Source organism: Manis pentadactyla, chromosome 2 (assembly GCF_030020395.1).
Source record: "Manis pentadactyla isolate mManPen7 chromosome 2, mManPen7.hap1, whole genome shotgun sequence".
In the NCBI taxonomy this organism is placed as follows: Eukaryota; Metazoa; Chordata; class Mammalia; order Pholidota; family Manidae; genus Manis; species Manis pentadactyla.
In genome coordinates this window covers 90,889,905-90,912,874 of record NC_080020.1, presented here as the reverse complement: position 1 = coordinate 90,912,874, position 22,970 = coordinate 90,889,905, and the positions used below count along the sequence as shown (strand labels likewise).

Genomic DNA, 22,970 nt, shown 5'->3' with positions numbered 1-22,970 from the left:
GAAAAGGGGAAGACAACTCCACCTAACAGACTTAGAGATTAAGATACAGACAAACTAAGTGATATGCCCAGGATCACTCGATTTAATTCATCAATTCAATTCAACAAATATTTATAGAGCACCTACCACATGTCAGGCACTTTTCTACACACTTTGGATATACCAGTGAATGAAACAGCAAAGATCCCTGGCTGACGTTCTAGTGGGGGATGGAGAGGTAGACTATGAACAATAAACAATAAAAAGTAGAACAGGGTGACAGTGATGGGAATGTGGGAAGCAGGCTGAAGATTTAATGGAGTCCTCAGGGGAGGCCTCATTCAGAAAAGATATGACTAAGACTTGAAGGAGATAGGGTATTACCATTATCTGGGGGAAGAGCATTCTAGGCAGGGAACACTTCATAAAGAGGATTTGGTGCATTCAGTGTAAGGAAGCTAATTTGGCTACAGCCAAATGAGAAAGGGGAGGAGTTTGTAAACAACACATCACACACTGAACAACACACTAGAACAGATGGACCTAACAGACATCTACAGAACTCTACACCCAAAAGCAGCAGTATACACATTCTTCTCAAGTACACATGGAACATTTTCAAAAACAGATCATATACTAGGCCACAAAAAGAACCTCAGTAAATTCAAAAAGATTGAAATTGTACCAACCAGCTTCTCAGATCACAAAGGTATGAAACTAGAAATAAATTATGCAAAGAAAATGAAAAATCCCACAAACACATGGAGGCTTCACAACATGCTCCTAAATAACCAATGGACCAGTGACCAAATAAAAACAGAGATCAAGCAATATATGAAGACAAATAACAACAATAATTCAACACTGCAAAAATCTGAGGGATGCAGCAAAGGCCTTGCTAAGAGGAAAGTATATAGTAATACAGGCCTACCTCAGAAAGAAGAACAATCCCATATAAGCAGTCTAAACTCACAGTTAATGAAACTAGAAAAAGAATAACAAATGAGGCCCAAAGTCAGTAGAATAAGGGACATAATAAGTATTAGAGCAGAAATAAATAAAATCAAGAAGAATAAAACAATAGAAAGAATCAATGAAAGTAAGCGTTGGTTCTTTGAGAAAATAAACAAAATAAACCCCTAGCAAGACATATCAAGAAAAAGAGAGTCTACACACATAAACAGAATCAGAAATGAGAAAGGAAAAATCACGACGGACCCCACAGAAATACAAAGAATTATTAGAGAATACTATGAAAAATTATATGCTAACAAACTGGATAACCTAGAAGAAATGGACAACTTTCTAGAAAAATACAACCTTCTAAGACTGACCAAGGAAGAAACAGAAAATCTGAACAGACCAATTACCAGCAACGAAATTGAACTGTTAATCAAAAAACCACCTAAGAACAAATCCCCTGAACCAGATGGCTTCACCGCTGAATTTTATCAAACACTTAGTGAAGACCTAATACCCATTCTCCTTAAAGTTTTCCAAAAAATTGAAGAGGAGGGAATACTTCCAAACTCATTCTATGAAGCCAGCATCACTCTAATACCAAAACCAGACAATGACACCACAAAAAAAGAAAATTACAGACCAATATCCCTGATGAACATAGATGCAAAAATACTCAACAAAATATTACCAAACTGAATTTAAAAATACATCAAAAGATCATCCACCATGATCAAGGAGGATTTATTCCAGGGATGCAAGGATGGTACAACATTAGAAAATCCATCAACATCATCCAACACATAAACAAAAAGGACAAAAACCACATGATCATCTCCATAGATGCTGAAAAAGCATTCGACAAAATTCAACATCCATTCATGATAAAAGCTCTCAACAAAATGGGTATAGAGGGCAAGTACCTCAATATAATAAAGGCCATATATGACAAACCCACAGCCAACATTATACTTAACAGCGAGAAGCTGAAAGCTTTTCCTCTAAGATCGGGAACAAGACAAGGATGCCCACCCTACCCACTTTTATTCAACATAGTTCTGGAGGTCCTAGCCATGGCTATTAGATATCGCAAAGAAATAAAAGGCATCCATACTGGCAAGGAAGAAGTCAAACTGTCCCTGTTTGCAGATGACATGATATTGTACATAAAAAAACCTAAAGAATCCACTCCAAAAGTGCTAGATCTAATAATATCTGAATTCAGCGAAGTTGCAGGATACAAAATTAATACACAGAAATCTGTGGCACTCCTATACGCAACACATCACAGAAGTTCAAATTGTGTAGATCTTTTAAACAATGACCAGGTAACATGAGAAGTCACTGTAAGATTTTGAATAGAGAAATGATTAAATCTGTCATACTCTGTTTTAAAACATCACTGATGGCTGTGTCAAGAAAAGCCAATTAAGAGGCAAGAACAGAAGCAAAGAGATCAGCTAGAGGCTATCAGAGTAAAACAGATGAGAAATATTCCAAACAGGGGTGATATCAGAGGAGGTGGGAAGAAGTGGTCAGACTCTGGGCATATTTTCAAGGTATGATCAACAGGATTTATTGAACAACTTAGATACAGAGTATGAGAGAAAAAGAAGAGTTCAGAATAATGTCAAGGTTTTTGGCTTGAGCAACTGAAAAGATGGAGTTGCCATCAACTGAGATAGGGAAGTGGTGGATAAAACAGATTTTGGGTGGGAGGATCAGGACTTCGGTTTTGGAAATGTTCAATTTGAGATGCCTATGAGATATACAGTGATATCTAGTAGGCAGCTGAATACAGAAGTCTGGAGTTCAGAAGAAAAGTCTGGGCTGAAGGTACACATTTGAGAGCTATCAGCATACAAATAAGGGATATTCAAGGCCAAGTATTTGAATGGTATCACCTAAAAATGAATATAGATAATGAGGAGAAGATCAAGCCTGGATCCTGGGTACTCCAGGCCAGGGAAAAGAAGAGGAACCAGCAAAGGAGACAGAGAAGGAGCAAACAATGAGATAAGACCAAGAGACTAAGAAGCCAAGTGAATAAAGTATACTGGGGAGAGGGGATGAGGGAGTGACCATCAACTTTGTCAATAGCAGCTAGTATTGACTGTAGATGTTTGACTGTAGATTGACTGTAGTATTGACTGTAGATAATAGCAGTAGATGAAGACTGAGAACTGAGTACTGAACTAAATCACACAGAAATCACCAACGACCTTGATAAGATAGTATGGGTAGAGAAATGGAGGCAGAGGCCTAACTGGAGTGACTCTAAGAAAGAATAGGAGAGGAATTAGAGAAAGCAAGTATGGGCAACTGTTTCAAAGAGTTTTCCAGCAAAAGACAAAAAAAGGGAAAGAAATATAGGCAGAAGTTTGAGGAAGGGCAGTTGGTAGTATGGAAGGAGTAATTAATTGTTGTCTTTGGTTTTTAAGAAGGGAGAAAAATGAAAAGATTATAATCTGTTGGAAATGATCTAGTAAAGATGGAAAATTTGCTGATGACAAGGAGGGTAGAATAACTAGAGTGATATCTTGGAGTAGGTAAGACAGGATAGGATCCAGTATGTCAGGAGAGGGGTTCCATTTAGAAAGGACAATGAATAGTTTTATCTATGGTGTCTTAATCTGTTTGGGCTGTTAAAACAGAATGCACCATAACTAGGTGGCTTATAAACAACAGAAATTATTTCTCATAGTTTTAGAATCTGGGAAGTCCAAGATCAAGGTGCCAGCATGTTCGATGGTGAAGATCTGCTTTCTGATTCATAGATGGCAACTTCTGGTTGTGTCCTCACATGGTAGAAGGAGCAGGGGTCTCCTGTAAGGACACTAATCCCAATCAAGAGGGCCTCACTTCCTAATACCATTGCACTGGGCACTACATTTCAAAATATGAATTTGGGGAGGACACAAATATTTAGTCCACAGCATGTGGTAACAGGCAGGCAGGCAGGCAGAGTATATGGGTGCAGATGCTGGTGGATGGGTGGATGGGGCAGGGGGTATCTGTGGAGGTTGTTTTCTTACTATTTCAGTTTTTCTGGTGGTGTAGGAAGCATGGTCATCAGCCAAACATGAGCACAGGGGAGGAGGTTTGGGGGTTTGAGAAGACACAAGAAAGTGTTAAAGTGGTTGTCTAGGAGAGCATTAAGTATGAAAGAACTTGGAACAGATGATGTGATTGCTGGAAGCATTAAGTCTGCTTGAGGCTGTGGTCATGAATTTAAAGTGGGACCAGTCAACAAAGTTGTATGTTTTGCTGCATCTATACACAGTCACATTGATATGGACACAGAGTAGGTGAAAAATTGGAATTAAACAAGGTTAGGGTTTGTAAGAAAAGGAGTGGTATACAGGATGTGATTCTAACAAGCAACCAGAAATTTAAGCTGGGTAAGAAGAAGGGGTGGGAAAACGTGCGAGATCAACAAACTGGCAGTACTGATAGGGTCAAAGAATTGTTGGAGTAGGGATTCTTGAGGGAATGAGGTGGGAAGACAGGCATAGGAAATGAAATGTTGAAGGTAGAGATTATGGAAAGAATGCAGTATGAGTAACAGCAAGGCCTAGGAAAGAGTTCTTCAACCTCAGCACTATTGACATTTTGGACTAGACAGTTCTTCACTGTTGACCACCATCCTGTGCACTATAGTATGGTCTCTACCCACTGGATGCCAGTAATATCAGCCCCCAAGTAATGACAATCAAAAATATCTCTAAACATTTCAAAATAACCCCAAGTTGAGAACCACTGCTCTAGGGTATACCAAAGAAGGTGAGAAATTGAGATCACTAGAAGAGAGAAGGTCAGGGTACTGAATGTCAAGAAAACTAGAAGAATCTATTAGTATATCGCAATTGCCAAGAATTAAGACAAGAGTGGTGCTAGAGAGAGTGACAGTGAGCAGTAGCCACAACAGTCCAAACATGAAGCAGATGTTAGTAGATGACAACATTTAGGAGGGATGGGTAATATAATCTGATGACAAGGTTCAGAGCTTATAAATAACCAGCTTCACCATAATGGTAAAGCTGGTACTAGAAGTTAGACTCCTTTCCTAGGGCTTTTTTAAGTGTCTAGAAGGTGGGCAGACATCTCCACATGATGTTCATATTCAATTAAATTAGATTCACAGAGTCAAAAATAGGGGTCGGTCATAAACAATTGGCACCACTTTTGACTGCCATATATAACAAACAGCTGAAGGCACATATTTTTCACTGAATATCACCCTAAAAATAGGACATAACATCTTGGTTTTTTAAAAAAAACTCTTCAGTTCTTTCTGGCCCTTTGAAAGTATTATGCTGCCTTTGATTAGAAAAGAAACATCTATTACTAAATGATGGCATTTATCTGTTTGCTATAGCACAACCTTAATCAACATTTTCTTTAGTCACCCGTCATCTTATCTTCACATGGTCTAACCATCAAGGACAAAAAGACCTTAGAATTAAATGGACTGATTGCAATGTTCTCTACCTGTGTGTCACCTGCTCCTCTCACTGCCACCTGGGAATACATCATCTCACTAGAGAGCAAGTAGATTTAGAGCAAATGCCCAATTTTCATCCCCACCTCCTAAAAGCATATTCACAAGGGGAGTGCTTGTTGAAACTAACAGATGTGTCCCCTCTACAGGAGAAAAGGCTTCAAGATGGAAAATTCAAGTTATACTGTAATTTATTAAAGTCTCCCAAATGCACTGTATCATTGCAATAATTAAGTCTTTAGGCCACAAGGAAACTAGGTTCACTGAACCTCCTCTAGCCATCTGCAGAATTCTATCTTGTTATGGGTACATTGAATTTAAATTTTATAATGCATAAACATTAAGCAGAAAGGATGGTGTCAAGCAAACGCATGATGCTACCAATCCAAGTTCTGCTTGACTTTACAGATTACTAAATCTAATATTTAAAACTCACACAAAACAAGGGTGAAATCCTTTCATTTCAAATCCTCAAATAAGAAGTGTCAGAGCTTAATAGTGATATAACAACTAGACTTTTACACAGAGCTTTTATGTGACTAAGGTATTTTCATATACTGATTCTAAATTGGGTGCTTTCCTATTAGGAAGAGACAAGAGCTTGAGAGTTAAGAACCAGAATTTAGATTTCAACTTTGCCATGTATTAGCTGTGTTATGTTACCTAATCTATCTGGTTTCATTTACATATCTGTGAAAGTGGAGATAATACTAATAATGTATTATCACTGTGAAGAGAAAATTCCCTACACTATGAATAGTATAATTCTAACACATAATAGTTGTTCAGTAAATGAACAATACTCCTCTAATGTTCTTAATTAAAACAAGCAAAACCAGCCTCAGAGAATGGAAACACGAGTAACCTTATAGATAGGTCTCTTCTTGAAAACTCAACAAAATATACTGATTTTGTTATAACAGATCATAATGTCAGGCTTATAGCTATTTGAGCCTTTTATTTATGTTCATTTGTGCTGAACATAAAGAACAGGTGCCTACCTTCCAAACTTTCTTGTTCATCCGAAGAATAAGCATCCATTTGACTTTGTTCCCGTAAGAAACGAATAACTGCATAAACTAGGTGCTTGATAGATGACATTTTAAAAGCTTAAACACGTTTCCTTGATAAGAAAAATGAAAACATGGCACTAAGTTATTTTAAAAAGTAAATCAGGAAGGTTATAACATGGGGTATAAATTACTTATAAATTAAAAGTAAACAGCAGAAACCAAAATCTGTATTATCTTCGCTCTTTTTTCTTTTTAAAGAGTGAGACGAGCACAAAGTATTGTTATGGTATCATATATTTATTCCAAGTAGTATCAGATTATGTTAAAACGTGCAAAAGTAATTTTTTTTCTCAAAAGATGTTTAACATAAGATTAGTCCCTCACTGAATATCTCGCCCTATCTTGAGTATTTGTGGTATAGACACAGATAAGGATAAGGGTATAGATACAGATGTAGGAATTCCCCAAAAGCCTCAGTACTAAATTGAGGGAGATTTCGTACTGCTGACTCAGAAGTTGATCCACACTAGGCATCTTCCTCTATTTCACGAGATTTTTTAAATGTATGCATAATCTACACTCTACCTACTTTTGAAGGCAGAGACAGTGATTTGAAGAGGAAATATATTAATGAAAATATTAATGAAATCATTAATTGAATTGAATGTCGTTCTTAATAAAAATGGCATTTCTATTTAATGAACAGACATGTCAGGAAATCTTTGCCTAAGTCGATGAATACTATAAACCGACCAGGGCTCTCCGCAGTAGCTGCGCTCTCGTGGACAAGCTGGAAGCTCCGGGTCACGTTCATTCACACGGAACACTATCGCATCCAAACTGGCGCAGGGCCGGCCAGCATTAATGGCTTATTTCCACTAAATCGCATCATTCATCAGACCCCCAGGTTCCCTAGTTCAAAGCCAGGGTGTGGTACCCGCCACTAGGATGATGTTTATTATTTGTGTGCTTATTTTAAAGGTGGGTGCAGCCTCTAGGCCAACGGGTTGCAGGTACTAAATAAGGCCCCAGGCAGAAGGTGAAAAAAAGAAAGGATGAAATGGGGGTGCGGAGAGGAAACGGACATGTCCAACCTCCTCCAAGCTTCTCCCCGTTTCTCTCTTCAGAGCACACCGAGTTCCCACTCCCTCCTTCGGTACCCGGGCCTCTCCTTAGCCCCGGCCGTGCTTGCTGCGGGGCGCAGTGCACGCCGGGTGTGGACAGGGGAGACGCACCCTTCCCAGACTGAAGCCCCTTACCAGGCAAGAGGACGCGAGACGGCGACAGAGGGCCCGCGCCGATCGGAGCGTCCCCGGTCCTCAGGGCTGGAGCCCAGCTCCCGATCGCTGCACAGCCGGAAGCCGCCGAAACTTGGCCGGCCGCAAAGCCTCCGGCCCTCACCTCGCCCGGCCGGGCGCTCCGCTCCCCGCGACCGGGTCGCACCGGAACCGCCCAAGGGGCGGTACCAGGGGCGGGGCGGGGCGGACAAGGCGCCGGCCTTGGCGCCCGCACGTGGGAGCGCGCGCGCCGGGCTCTCAGCGGGGCCGCCTCCCGCCTCCCGCCGGCCCCATCCCCACGCCGGAGGACGACGCCCGCCGCCGCCGCCGCTCGGCGCTCCCATGATCGCCCGGTGCCTCTCGGCTGTGCGAGGCCTCCGCAGGTACTCCGCGCGCGGGTTCCCCTTGGCCGCGGGCAGGGCGGCGGTCCTCGCCGTTGGGGCTGCTCCGACAGCGCCTTCCCCCGGGCCCGCGCGGTCCGCGCTTAGGGACCCCCGGCGCGGGCCCGGGGCCACCGTTCCCTCCCCGCTCCCCGTGAGGGCACCCATTCCCCTTTGTCTGGGACTGCCTCGGCAGCGGTCGGCGACACAGGTCGCAGGCTCGGCCCACAATGAATGCAGAACAATGGGCCCGAGAAGAAAATCGTTTGACTTGGTCCCCATCGGGAAGTGCAGACTTGTCATTAAAGTGCCGGCGGCTGTAGACTCAGGAACAGTGATTCCCCTCACGCACCGCAGTAGCGTACAAATCGTTTACATCCACACACGGTGAAACCGCTATGGTTTGGCTGCTTGTTTCTCTCCGTCCATGCTTTCTAATTTCCTTTTTATTTACCTCCTCCCCATAAAACATATGGCCTGTCGCCGGGGCAGATCGACTTGGCCCAAAATGGAGGAAATTACTGCTTGGACAGTTTGGGGCAGCCTGTTCTGGATCGCTTCCTCGCTCCCTAACCACACCTCTCTGCCACAGACCAGTAGAAGGTGGAGAGAGAATAAATTCTTTACACGTGTGCGCTGGATGGAGCGGTTTTCAGAAACGATGCATCTACCATCCTCATTCCCAAATCCAGCCTTGAGCTGTAAATCCAAATGAAAATAGGAAATCTTTGTTTCTTGCTAGATACTTAAAACTACTTTGGAACATACCAGCATTTAAGCTTTCCAACAGCTTTTTATTTTACATTGCCACTCATTAGTGTGCGCTTTGTCGTCACTCAATCCTTCCAGTGCATCCTGGGGACAATAGTGCTTATAAAGAGTTTATGTGATGATTTTGAGCATCTTTCAGGCTCTCCTTTTAGTCTGCAATCTGCAAGCACTATAGCTGTCAAATGAAGCTACACCAACAAATGAGACTCTTCCCTTAACACAGGTGTGAGAAGAGAGAATAAATTACGTGTAAGACAGTTCTCAAACTGTTTAGTCTCATGACCCCTTTACCTCTCAGAAATTAATAAAGCTGTTTATGTGGGTAAAAGCTTTCTATATTTACCATATTAGAAATGAAAACTGGGAGATTTTTAAAGTATTTATTAGTTTATTTAAAAAACAGTAATAAACTCATTGCATGCATAGATACCATATTTAATGACAAGTATTTTCCAAAATTCTCCCAAAAATGAGTGAGAAGAGTGACATTGCGTTTTTCTCCTTTTTCTCAGCTTTTTTTATTGTGGTAAAATATATATAACAAAACTTACCATTCTAATTATTTTAGAGTGCATAATTCAGTGGCATTAAATACATTCACATTGTTGCACAGTTATTACCACTGTCCATATCCAAAACTTTTTCATCCTCCCAAACTGAAACTCTATACCCATTTAGCAAAACTCTTCATTATCCCCTCTCTAAGTCCCTGGTAGCCACTATTCTTTCTGTGTATATGAATTTGGCTATTTACATACCTCTTACAAATGGAATCTTACACTATTTGTTCTTTTGTGAGTGACTTATTTCACTTAGCATAGTGTTTTTAAGGATTGTCCATATTGTAACATGTCAGAATTCCCTTCCTTTTTAAGGCTGAATAATACTCCCATTATATAGGTATACCACATTTTGTTCATTCATCTGACCATGAACATTTGGATTGTTTTCATCTTTGGTTATATTAAATAATGCTGCTATGATCATTGATATACATACCTGTTTGAGTCTCTACTTTCAATTCTTTGTGATATATTCTTAGAAGTGGAATTACTGGATCACAGATAATTGTTTAATTTTTTGTGGAACTACCATTCTGTTTTCTACAGCAGCTATACCATTGTACATTCCCATAGGCAATGCACAGGAGTTTCAGTCTCTCCACATCTTCACCACCATGTTTTCTGTCTCCATTTTTGTTTTTGTATAAGAACCATCCCAGGAGTGGCATTGCTTTATGCTTTTGCAAACAAAACATGTGATGTAATAGAAAATAGCCAGATTCTTACAGTTACTTCTGCATTTAGTCTGTTACACTGTTTTGTTTTGGTTTAGGGAGATGAAGAAAATCCCACCTCTCAGTAGCTGGGAAAAGTGGACTACTTAACATCTCTGTTTTACACAATCATGGGTATTCTTTGATATCTCAACAATGTTTGACAAGCTGTAGTTGTGTAAAAGCTAGTCACAATGTGGAACATAAAATATCAATGTACTTTTCTTACTCAGTTACACTAAAATCTATGAGTCTATCTTACACTTTGAATGGATCTTTTTTATTCGTGCATGATTTTGTAATATCAAACATGGTCATTTGGAAAATAGTGGTTCACTGTTTTATACAGATATTTCTAATGTTGATCATTTCATTATACAGTATCAAGCAGTGATATCCCATAATATCATCATCCATCTCATCATAAAGGTCTTCAGATATTAGGAAGATGACAAGCTCATTGTGGCAAATACAATTTTTCAAAATTCTAATTTTCATTTGAAAGCTGAAGTTTTATCATGGCAATAAATACTATCAGTTGTTTTCTTTGAGGTGACAGGCTCACTTTGTTACAGTTTTTAAGAGAACTTCTGCCACTTAGGTCTGAATAACCATAGTTTGTCTGTCTGTCATTTTTTCAAGTACAAATGGTGTTCCATGTAAAAAGCAGCTATTTCAGGTTACAATTTAATCCATTGCACAAGTGCTTTTGATTGGACAACCAAATCCTCTGCACAGCCAGGTACACAGCAGAAGTGCTTTATGCATACTTTGCCAAATTTATATAAATTGAGATTTAATAAAAATTAATAATTTTTACTATTTCATCAAGGACATTCTAAAGTGAAATTGACATTGTTTTTAGTATGAAGGAGTTGCAGTGAAAAATATAATGACTATTAGAACAGTTTGGTGCCACTAACTTGATGTGTTCTAAGGTGCCAACAATTTTATCTACTATTTCTTTACACCATCAGCATGAAAGTCAATCAAGTGAAAAAAGTAAATAACATGGGAGCATTATTATGAAATACTTTTAACCTCACAGACTCCTTGAATGGTCTCAACCCTTCCCACACCACCAACCCCAAGGGTTGAAGACCATTATTTTAGAACCACTGATAAGTTATTCAGATTCTTTGTTTATGCATGGAAGATAAATCTATAAAAAGCCATGCAATTAGTAGCTTGCTAAAATGGGCAATCTGCCATAAATATATCAATGATTTTGTTACTTAAGGCCATATATTGAAGTTAATCAACAGTGGTAGTAGTCATTAACCTCGAGTACTTGTGAATAACTTAATCACAGAATATGTTTCAAAATCTGAATCCTCCAAAAGGAGCCAATACTAGATAACATAGAAGGCCTTTTATGTTTTCTTGATATATTTTTCCTGTTCTTCTGACACCTGGGTGTTCATTTTACTGTTGTAAGAGTAACTAGGTTTTTGCTTAACTGACTTATGATTTCTCTTGGTTTTCCTATTAGCAGAGCTGCTATACCTCTTCCCAAAGCCAGCTTAGCTTCTAGGATCATTGATATGGGTATTAAACTAATTTCTTGGAGATAAGTGGACCAGGAATCTGGAGACTGGAATATATTTGCTGTTGGAAAGCAGTGTGACCTTAAGTAAATCAAGCAATCTCCTGGATCTCTCTTGAGTTCCCTACTTTGTAAAATGAAAAGAACTAGACTAAATAAGATTTCTTTCAGATGAGAGGGATAAAGGAGCACAATAATTAACAATCACAGTCTAAGTTGGTCATAGAGACGCTTGTACAGCTTGGAGAATATAGTCAATGATTCAGTAACATCTTTCTGTGTTGATAGTAACTGCACTAGAGGGGGTGAGGATTTAATAATACAGGTAACTGTTGAACCATTGTGTTGTACATTTGAAACCAATATAAGATTGTATATCAACGATACATCAATTTAAAAAATCTTTGAACTCTTGTTGCTATAACAATTAAACCAGGAGAATTTCCCTTTCTACCTCAGCCACATTGCACAGCATGTGAGCCAAGCAATATCTAACATATATTATCATAGTGAGGGATGGATGGCATGGTCAAAAACACAAATGAGAAAGATGACTCAACAGTATTTAATCCATATTATGTTAGCCCTAGTTTACTCTTTCAATTAAAAAGAAGCTTGATTTTAAAAATTATGACAGTAATGCATATTCATTATAGAAAACTTAGAAAATATTGACAAGCAAAAATACATGCAATCCACCCATCCAAAAGAATCAGTTGTTAACAGCTTCCAGAATCTTTTCTACATAGACATATTTTGTAACAAATGAGAGATTATGCCACACTTATAACAATTTTTATGTAAAATAAACATTCTTCCATAATATGAACAGCCACAATGTAGTCCATTTGGGGATGTATCATATTTTAATCCCTACATTTGGACATGCCAACTATTTCCAGCTTCATGGTAATGAGTTAGCAGAGTTTAGGTAAGTAGTCTTCCTATTAAGTCTTTTTTTCCAAATCCTTAATTATTTCCTTAGTATAAATTCTTAGCAATGGAATTTGTACACCCAATGGCATGCACATCTTTCAGGTCTTTCTTACTTATCATATTTTCCTCCACAGAGTTTGTACCAAATTATATTCTTACCAGCAGAGTATAAAATGCTAGTTTCCTACACCTTTACCAGCACTGAGCATTGTAGTATTTTTTATGCTTACCAATTTGATAAGTGGAAACTTCTCGTATTGTAATTTGCATTTATTTACATTTGTTGAGGATTTATTTGGTAACTATAATTCCTTAACAAAAATTCAAGACTTGTGATCCACAGACCAAAAAAGTTGTTTTCTTATGTGGGAATTTATTCATATAGGAAGTCTTAGAAAGTCAGACAAATTAAATTACAGTTCATAAATTTAACAATGTTTATGTATCTGACTATAATTAAATAAAATTGAAATTATACCCCCAAATCCAGTAGATATAAACATCAAAATTTTAGGACCAGTGGTGCTGGGGAAAAAAAACAAAGAAAAGGTTTTAAGTTGCAAGTATCAAAGGATAGACTGAGATTATTTGTAAGAATGGATTTTAAAAAGTTGTAAAGATGTATTATTTAAATCGTTATTTACCCCTGGTTTAGGACAGAAACATCCTGACACTTTCTCAGACTTCAATATTATCACCTCTTTGGTTAAAAAAAAGCTTCTCCATGGGGAGAAGCACCTAGATTAAAATATGAAGAACCAAATAATTAATGTTCATTGGGTACATATGTATATGCTAAACTCTGAATTAATAAGACATGTAGCATAATAGGCTAGACTCGACTGAAATAGGCTCTGGTAACCTGGAATGCACTTACTTAAACGTGAGTGCTGGGTCTGCCACTGACAACTGTGATCTCAAGCAGTTACTTAACTTCTCTATGTCTTCCCTCATCAGTAAATTGGGCATTGAATGGCTGATTTCTTCACTCACCAAATATTTATGTGTCAAACAGTGTTCTAGGTGTAGGAACCCAGCAATGAACAAAGCAGCCAAAAATCCCTGTATTTACGGAGCTTACATTCTAGTGGGAGAGACAACTACAGAAAGTCAGAGTGTATTAGATGGAAAATTGCTAAAGAGCAATTAAGGCAGGAAAGGGGGATACTCAGCATTGGTGGGAATGAAATTATAGATAGAGTTGATAGGAAAGGACCCAGTGAGAAGGTGACATGTGCCTTGTGTGTTTGGGAAGAGGCCATTGTGACTAGAATGAATGTGTACACATCAGACCAGTGAGTAGGAGATGAGACAAAACAGGAATTGTACTTACCTGTATTAAAAAACCTAGTTTTCCTTCTGCTGTGTGTCTCCATTACTACTCACACAGAACACTTCACTTCTGACACTACAGTCACCAGATTCATGGAGGTTTTGCCGCAACAAGCAGTGCTCTGCAACACCATCTGGATATCCTACAATTTAACTCAATTCTGACAGTGTTTACCTGGAGAGACTATCAGATCCCACAAGTTGAAGGGCTCAGTCCTGCAAGACTGCACCCACCTCTCTTCAGATGCCAATTCCAAGTGCATTTTGTCACCTATGCTGACTGATTGATGGTAAATCTGAGGTTCCCAAGACCAACTCCTTGGGTTTGATTAATTTGCTAGTGTGACTCAAAGAACTCAGAGAAACACATCTACCAGTTTATTACAGGATAGTATGAAAATAATATAAACAGCTAGGTGAAGAGATACATAGGGCAGGTCTGGGAGAGTCCCAAGCTTCTGTCCCAGTTGAGTTGGGATGCATGGCCCTCCCAAAGTGTGGATGTGTTCACTGACTGGAAGCTCTCTGAACCTCATACTTACTGGGATTTTTATGGAGTCTTCATCAGGTAGGCATGATTGATTATTAATTCCATTTTCAGCCCTTCCTCCTCAAGAGAATGGGGCAAGGCAGGGCTGAAAACTTCACGCTTCCAATTATGACTTGGTCTTTCAGCAGCCAGCCCTCCAGGAGCCCACCTAGAGTCACTCATTAAAACAGAAGTCACTCCCATCACTCAGGAAATTACAAGGGTTTAGGAGCCCTGTGTCAGGAACCAGAAGCAGAAACCAATATGTATTTTCTGTTACATCATCTTTTTAAGATTGAGAGAAATAAGCATAGAGCACTTTGAACATTGCCTGGCTGTGACCATTACTATTGCCACAGTAATGCTGTGTAACAAACTAAATCTCAGTGGTGTGCAATAATAAATGCTTATTTTTGCTGACAAATCTACATGTTTGTTGGACAGTTTTTCTGCTCTTGTCTGGGCTCGTTCTGCACAGTCAACCTTGGCTTGTGTAGGCAGTTCTGCTGATCGTGACTGAAGGCTCTATTGCATGCTTGGGATCTAGAGTAGCTAAAGCTGGGAGCTCCTGGCTCTTTCACATTTTCTCATCCTCCAGGGGGCCAACTCTGGCTTGTTCTCAACCTGGTGGCAGGATTCCATGACAGTGAAGTTTAGAAAATCTTCCTGAAGCCTAGGCTTAGAACTGGAACACCATCAACTCTGCCACATTCTACTGATCAGAGCAAGTCACAAGGCCACATCCACAGATTCAATAAATTGAGAAATAGACTCTTTTCTCTTGATGGGAGAAGCTGCAAACTCAAATTATGAGAAGGCATAGATACGTTGAGGGGTAGAGAATGGAAACTGTTTTAGCAATCAGTCTACCATGTTGGCATATGAAAGCTCAATTAACATTAACTGTTACTTTTGCATTTGTGAATTGCCTAGTTGTGTTTTGGGATTTTCAAATTGAGCTTATTAATTTGTAAGAGCCCTTCATAGATGTTGAAATTTTTTTTTGTCTTTGTCTTTGAATTTTTCGGTGGATTATTACTGCTTTTTGCTTTTTTTATCACACAAAAGTTTAAATTTTTTATGTAATCAGGTATACCAGCCTTTTTCTTTATGACTTCTTTGTTCTCATGTTTAGAAAGCCCTTCTGCACCATAAGATAATTTTTTTAAATCACATTTTCTTCTAGTACTTTTATGTTTCATTTTTCACACATAAAACCTTTATCATGAAGACAGACATTTTCTGAAAAGGCTTTCTGATCATTAAGTGAAACAAAAAAGAAACCAACACAGAAATTACAGGAAGTATAATAGAAAGTCCAGTTTACAAAACACGGGTTTCTGATATACTGTGGTTTACTTTCAAAGACCCTGTCCCATTCCACTTTATCTGAGATTATCTGTACCTCCTGGTTGGCATTCAAAAGGATATCCTCTTATTTCCCAGCCACACTTCTCGCTGAAAATCTCAGTGTTATCTTAGATTAATAAGCCCATTTGTGGTCAAGACCAATAGAAAAATTGTTTTTCTCTCTCACATCTTAGGCAGGGTTATAGTGACTGAAATAATCATGGCTTTCAGGTGAAGCCTACTTTCTACAATGTATAACGCCCATACTTTAAGGGCTACATTGTTAGATCTTATCCTTCTAAAACTAAAGTTTATACCTACATACAACTTTCAGATTTCAGTTCTTACAGGAATTCTTTTTTACCAGGGTATACCACAGAGAAAGACAAATAATTTAAAAGAGAAATGAGTTATTTCCAACTACCAGTTGGACAGTTGCTTTTGGAGGTCTCATTCAGTCATTTCTTCATCTTAAAAATATTTATTGAGCACCTGTTACGTTATTGTTAAACCTCATCATCACCTTATCCGAAGTTAAATTTACAGGATTCCCTTACAAATCTTCATTTTTGTCATTGTTCTCTGCCTCAATGAATAACTCCGTTTACCTAAGTTAAAAACCTGGGAGTTCTTCCTGGTCTTTTTCTGTCTCTCTGCCTCTTCCATCAACTACCAGGTCTTTGAATTCTTTGCCTTTTTTCTATTTGCATACCACCGCTAAATTTATATAATCCAAATTCTTGTACTGAGTCCTCAGCCTTAATTTTTGCTTCCTGCTAACTTTCCTTATGAAAACAGAGATCTCTGTGAAATGCAAATGTGGCATATCACACTACAGTTTAAAATTCTTTGGTTTGCTTTTAGCCTTGAGACAAAATCAGAACTCTTCCAAATGGTTTATAAATCCCTATACAGTCTGACCACTTCTTAGCTCACCCACCTTGTCCCCTAACTCAGTGAACTTAGTGTTTCAGCCAGAGAGCTCATATCCTCATCTCCTGGCCTTAAATTAATACATGCTAATCCCTCATTTGGAGCATTATTCTACCCTCCCTTTTCACAACTTGGAATACTTGCCTTCCATCTTAAAAGTTATTATGAAATATTATATCCAAAGAGTGTTATATATAAATATGGGTAGTTGTTGAACCACTGTGTTATATATTTGAAACCCAACATTAGACTGTATACCAATGATACTTTAATTTTTAAAAAAGATGTCTAAAGTTTGAAAAAATGGTCACCCTACATTTAGTCTTTTTTTGTTTTGCTATCTTTATTTTATGTATGTAATAAATTACATTTCAATAATAAAAAATGTGTTATATATATAATACATATAATTAAAAGAATGAACAGTGGTATTTATCTATAGAAAAGGGTATTTCTAGTACCTTTGAAGTCTATCTGTGCCCTCTCCAAACATATCCCTTTTCCTTATCCCAGAAATAACCACTGTCCTGAATTTACATTTATTGTCCTCTTGCTTTTCTTTATGACATCACTCCAAATGTATGTTACCTTAAACAGCATATGGTTTAGTTTCACATGGTTTCACATAGCTGAGGCTCTTTTTTACTGTTGTAAGATTTTTCATCATTTGACCACCCCAAAATTTATTATCCATTTAATTGTCAGTGAGTATTTGGGTTGTTCTCAATTACTTGCTGTTATAAACAATATTGCTATAAATATTCTTGTACTTTCTCCTGATATGTTTATGCAAGGGTATAGACCTACCAGGAAAATTCCTGTATTGTAGGAGGTATACATCCTCAACTCTATCAATGCCCTGTTCTTTTCCAAAGTGGTAGTACTGATTTACTCTCTCTCCCTGTGTAGTGTTCACAGGTAGCCGTCAACCCACCATCCTTACCAGCTCTGGTATTGTCAGACCTTCTGCCAGTCAAATGGTTGTAAAATGGTATCTCTTGGTTTTTGTATGTATTGCCATGTTCTAATGAGTTTGAGCATGTTTTCATATTTATTTGCCATTTGTTTGTTATGCCTACTTGTATCTTTTGTTCATTTTCCTATTGGATTATGTTTTCACATAGAATTATATACTGTTTATTCTAGATACATTTCATTTTTTTATGTACAATATATTGGTTTCAGGTTTACAACATAGTGATTCATTTGAGTTCCATTAAAAAAACATATGTACAGTATATTTTATCTATGTCAGCCACTGAGCTAAACTCAGAGACTACAGCTGTGGATAAGACAGGAACTATCCCTGCCTACATGGGTTCATGCCCTCATTCCCCAGGGAGTCAGAGAGTAATCAAACACATCTCTAAAATAGTTCGATTGCGGTAGGTCTGTCCATCCCAGCTTGGCTTGCACTTCCTCAGGGTGAATGTGCCTGACTCCTACTAAATTTGATCCCTTTGAATACTGTAAATACTTCCATACCACACACATGATTATTAATAGTGTTTGTCTTCCTACTAGTTGATAAGTTTTCTGAGATCGAGTCTATTTTTTTGTTGTTATTTCTGTATATCCAGCACTTAGCATGGTGTTGGTCACAAAGCAGCTGCTTAATAAATGTATTTTTTGGTGGATGAAAGATATCATCAGTGATAATAACTGAAAATTTGCTGCTAATGTATAAGCAGTATAGTCCCAGGCATTTTGATATTGACTACGACAGGTATAACTTTCAGTAGAAAGCAAATATTTCAAATCCAAATATAATATTTCACTGAGAAGTTCTTTATGCAAAAAAGAAAAAAAATAGTTGTCAGGGGACTTGCTGTGTCTTAAGTATTAATCTAGACCTACTTGTGTAAGAAAAATTACAGAGTAGAGTAATGTACAAGTATTAGGCGAAAGAGAAGCCATATATTAAAAGCCATGATCTTTGTCATATTCTCTTGTCTTCACTGGGAGCATTCAGTGACTTGGTGCCTTACAGTCCCAGCTGGTGCATCTGTAGAGTAATAGTCAAACTAATGAGTCCTCTGGGAGCAGAGTTCATTCTCAATATGTCAAACTAGATATGGAAGAAATTGAAAGAGATGTCAGTCTCCTAAGTACCAAGTCAGAAATAAGCAAGCTGAGAAAAAACAAAAGACAAACTTCTCATGAGTGGGCGTGGGGCCATCCCAGCACAAGGTAGCCAGACTCTCTGGAGTTGTATGACATGGGAGTTACCTGGGAGTGGGGAAACACCTGACACTGAGCAGAGCATAATCCTGAGAAAATCATAAGTACTTGGTCAGACCAAGAAGGTAATGAAATGCACGTTGCCCTCCCTCATGGAAAAAGTGCCCAAGAAAACCCAAAGAAGCCGTGATGGTGGATTCATATCCTGGAACATGTCTCATGCCTGCTCTATAGATCTAGACCCTGGCTGTAAGTACTGCAGTCCCATAATGGCACACAAATAGTGGAAGGGAAGTAAAAGCATAAAAAACCTTCTTGGAATGACAAAAAGGACTGAAGCCTACTCAGTAAGGGGTATAACAGTTCATTAACAATGTTTTTAATGATATTAAAAGATTGTAAAGCTACAGAAACAGTGGATAGTAGAATGTGTCTGATCGAAACCTATATATAACTTCCAAATCTTCATTCACTCATGCCACAAGTATTAACTGAGCATAGTTACTGTATGCCAGGGACTGCCAAATACCACAAGGAGAGATGAATAAGGCAAACTTAGATCCTATTTACAAGGTACTAGATTGTTATTTATTTGTTCAAATTTATTTTATATGCCCATCTTTATCAAAAGTAATTTCTGATTGCTTACCTAAAAACTACACACTAAGGTTAATGAAATAGAAGGGAAAATATTAGATAAAAAATTAAAAGAAACATTAGGGTCAGCCTAGTTGTTTTAATTGGGTCCAGAATTTTACTGTGAGCTTTCAAGCAATAAGGGCAAAGGGAAAATAATATTGTTAAGAATTATCAGGAACAAAGTTTTTCCCAGTATTGTTTGTGAGAAAAATTTATCTGTGGATGCATTGTATAGGAGAACTTGAGTAAATGCAATGAATAATAACCTCAGAGTACTTACATACACAGAGAAGACAAGCAATGACTCTATAGCATCTTACTATGCTGATAGACAGTGATTGCAATGGGGAGGGTGAGGACTTGATAATGTGGGTGAATGTTGAAACCACAATATTGTTCATGTGAAACCTTCATAAGATTGTTTATCACTGATACTTTAATTTTTTTTAAAAAGTACTTACATAGTTAAGTACAGAAGTAGACTTTATAGGGCTATTCTGACCTTTCTTAAATGACTAAGGCAATACAGCTCAGTAAGGGTGACAAGGCACATACATAAATAATGAGAACACAAGGTAGAAGGTAATAAGTACCACACAGAGAGTAATAGAGAAATTAATATGGGAATTTGGGAGGGAGAAATTACTTTCAGGATAAAAGGAACTGACAAGGTCCTTGAAGAGTGGTAGGATTTGGACATGAGAAGATCGTAAGAGGACAGTTCTCTCCCCACCGAGACTATTTACCAGAATACAGAAATAGCTAAATTGAGTAAGTTGAATGTCCAAGGCAAACACATTGAAAACTCATTAAATGACTCAAAAAAAGATAAGATGCTGCACTTTAAACTTACATAGTATTATATGTGAATTATATCTTAAAAGATGGAAACAAATCTCATAAATGGAGATTTTCACCAAAAAAAAAAAAAAAGAGGGAGGGAGGGAGAAAGGTTGGAAGGGAGGAAGAAGAAAGGGATTGTGCAAACTACATGGCTTTGGAGGCAGACCTGGTTTCATATGCTTGTGTAATCTCAATAGAGATCACTAAAATAGAGATAACATTAACCTCCTTTTATCATTTTTGTAAGGATTGGAGGAACTAATATATGGAAAAACATCTAGCACAGTGCTTGATACCAAGTAGGTACATAGTAACTTATAACTTCCTCCTTTCCATTCAAGGTAGAAAAAAAGTAGTCCTAAGAATCTGAATAATTAAGAACTGACTTTGATGGATATTGAAAGTCACAAATGCTTTATCAGTGACTGGGGAAGGATATAGATGACTTACTGATAAAATTTTCAGCAGACTCTAAGTAAAGATGACAAATTAAAGTTTCAGAGGATCTCAACTTATTAGAACACCATTCTAATAAGGAGATTCTTAATAGTGTTAAATATGGAGCCTTATATTTAAGCTAAACAAATTATCTATCAATGAGAACAGGATGACATAAGAGTGGCACATAGAAAAAACTTAGAATGTTGAATTGTTTCCAGGGTCAGTATGAGTTAGATTGACATGGCTGCAAAAGAACAAGAGAAGAGACTCACTAATCCGATGACACTTTAACTCTTGGGTGTTGGTTTCCCATAACAATGGATACTTTCTGGTCTTGGTCTCCATATAAGATTTACACTGTTGTCCACACATTCTTTCTTGACATCCGGAGAAACAAATTCCTAATTTTCCTCTACTATGAGCATTCCTCAGATCTCTTTCAACTTCTTTTTCCTGATACCTGCTTTTCAAGTGCTGTTTTTTCCCAAGTTTCTATTATCAACTTCTATAAATCTCTTTTCTGCCTCCTCACCTAGAGCCTGCATACATGCTGATGTCTCTTCCACATACTCCCTTCTGTCTGAAATCTTCCCTCAATCCAGCTAGTATGCAGTCTTTTCCTTTCCCTACTTTTCCAGGCCCCTATACTGATGTGATCTACATACTCTTCTTAGATGTCCTAGTCCATTCTAAGAAATGTATGTCTGAAGACATCTGTATCCATGTTTCCTAACCAGACAGACACCTTTCCTAGTCTTCAGGTTCATATATCCAATTGCCAAATCACCACACTTCCATACACTGGCATGTCTCACAGACACTCAAAAGTCAACATATCTGAAAATAAACCTAGTAATATTTCCCCAAACCTGATCTTGCTCTTGCATTGTCTATTTGCAATAGTAAATTTGCTGTTTTATCAGTAGCACTATCATCGACTCTCCCATCCAAACTAGAAATTATGACATCCTGACTTTCACAAAGGCCTGCTGATTTTACCTTTTCAATATTTGCTGAATCCATTGTTTTCTTTCATCACTACCTACCACATTTTTTTTCTATTTTGGTATCATTAATCTACAATTACATGAGGTACATTATGTTTACTAGACTCACGTGATCACCAAGTCCCCCCACATACCCCTTCACAGTCACTGTCCATCAGCATAGAAGATGCTGTGGAATCACTACTTGTCTTCTCTGTGTTGCACAACCCTCGCCGTGCCCCACCCTACGTTTTGCATGCTAATTGTAATGTCCCCTTTCTTTTTCCACCCCCTTATCCCTCTCTTCCCACCCATTCTCCCCAGTCCCTTTCCCTTTGGTAACTGTTAGTCCATTCTTGGGTTCTGTGATTCTGCTGTTTTGTTGCCTCAGTTTTTTCTTTGTTCTTATACTCCACATATGAGTGAAATCATTTGGTATTTGTCTTTTTCCACCTGGCTTATTTCACTGAGCATAATACGCTCTAACTCCATCCATGTTGTTGCAAATGGTAGGATTTGTTTTCTTCTTGTGGCTGAATAATATTCCATTGTGTATATATACCACATCTTTATCCATTCATCTACTGATGGACACTTTGGTTGCTTCCATTTCTTGGCTATTCTAAATAGTGTTGCGATAAACATAGGGGTGCATCTGTCTTTTTCAAACTGGAGTGCTGCATTCTTGGGGTAAATTCCTAGAAGTGGAATTCCTGGGTCAAATGGTATTTCTATTTTGAGCTTCTTGAGGAACCTCCATACTGCTTTCCACAATGGTTGAACTAGTTTACATTCCCACCAGCAGTGTAGGAGGGTTCCTCTTTCTCCACAGCCTCACCAACATTTGTTGTTGTTTGTCTTTCAGATGGTGGCGATCCTTACTGGTGTGAGGTGGTATCTCATTGTGGTTTTAATTTGCATTTCTCTTATGACTAGCGATGTGGAGCATCTTTTCATGTGTCTGTTGGCCATCTGAATTTCTTCTTTGGAGAACTGTCTGTTTACCTCCTCTGCCCATTTTTTAATTGGGTTATTTGCGTTTTTGTTGAGGTGCATGAGCTCTTTATATATTTTGGATGTCAACCCTTTATCGGATC

At 38.2% G+C, this 22,970-nt stretch overlaps 2 protein-coding genes across 6 annotated transcripts in view; one reads left to right on the top strand and one right to left on the bottom strand.

Annotated features, from left to right (window-relative positions):
- Nucleotides 1-7,894, bottom strand: part of SGTB (small glutamine rich tetratricopeptide repeat co-chaperone beta) — a 44,927-nt gene extending 37,033 nt beyond the window's left edge. The window contains exons 1-2 of one of the 4 annotated variants that reach the window (XM_057494850.1): nt 7,713-7,894; nt 6,442-6,563 (exon numbers count right to left, since the gene is read on the bottom strand). In XM_057494850.1, coding sequence (XP_057350833.1) covers nt 6,442-6,541 — 100 coding nt within the window. In that variant the 5' untranslated portion in view covers nt 6,542-6,563; nt 7,713-7,894. Of the gene's footprint in view, nt 1-6,441; nt 6,565-7,712 lie in introns of those variants that run through there. The other 3 variants (XM_036887959.2, XM_057494854.1, XM_036887960.2) reach the window with 3 other exon arrangements.
- Nucleotides 7,895-7,940: 46 nt separating this feature from the next.
- Nucleotides 7,941-22,970, top strand: part of NLN (neurolysin) — a 100,564-nt gene continuing 85,534 nt past the window's right edge. The window contains exon 1 of one of the 2 annotated variants that reach the window (XM_036887954.2): nt 7,941-8,113. In XM_036887954.2, the coding sequence (XP_036743849.2) occupies nt 8,073-8,113 (41 nt within the window). In that variant the 5' untranslated portion in view covers nt 7,941-8,072. The remainder of the gene's footprint in view (nt 8,114-22,970) is intronic. The other variant, XM_057494758.1, reaches the window with a different exon arrangement.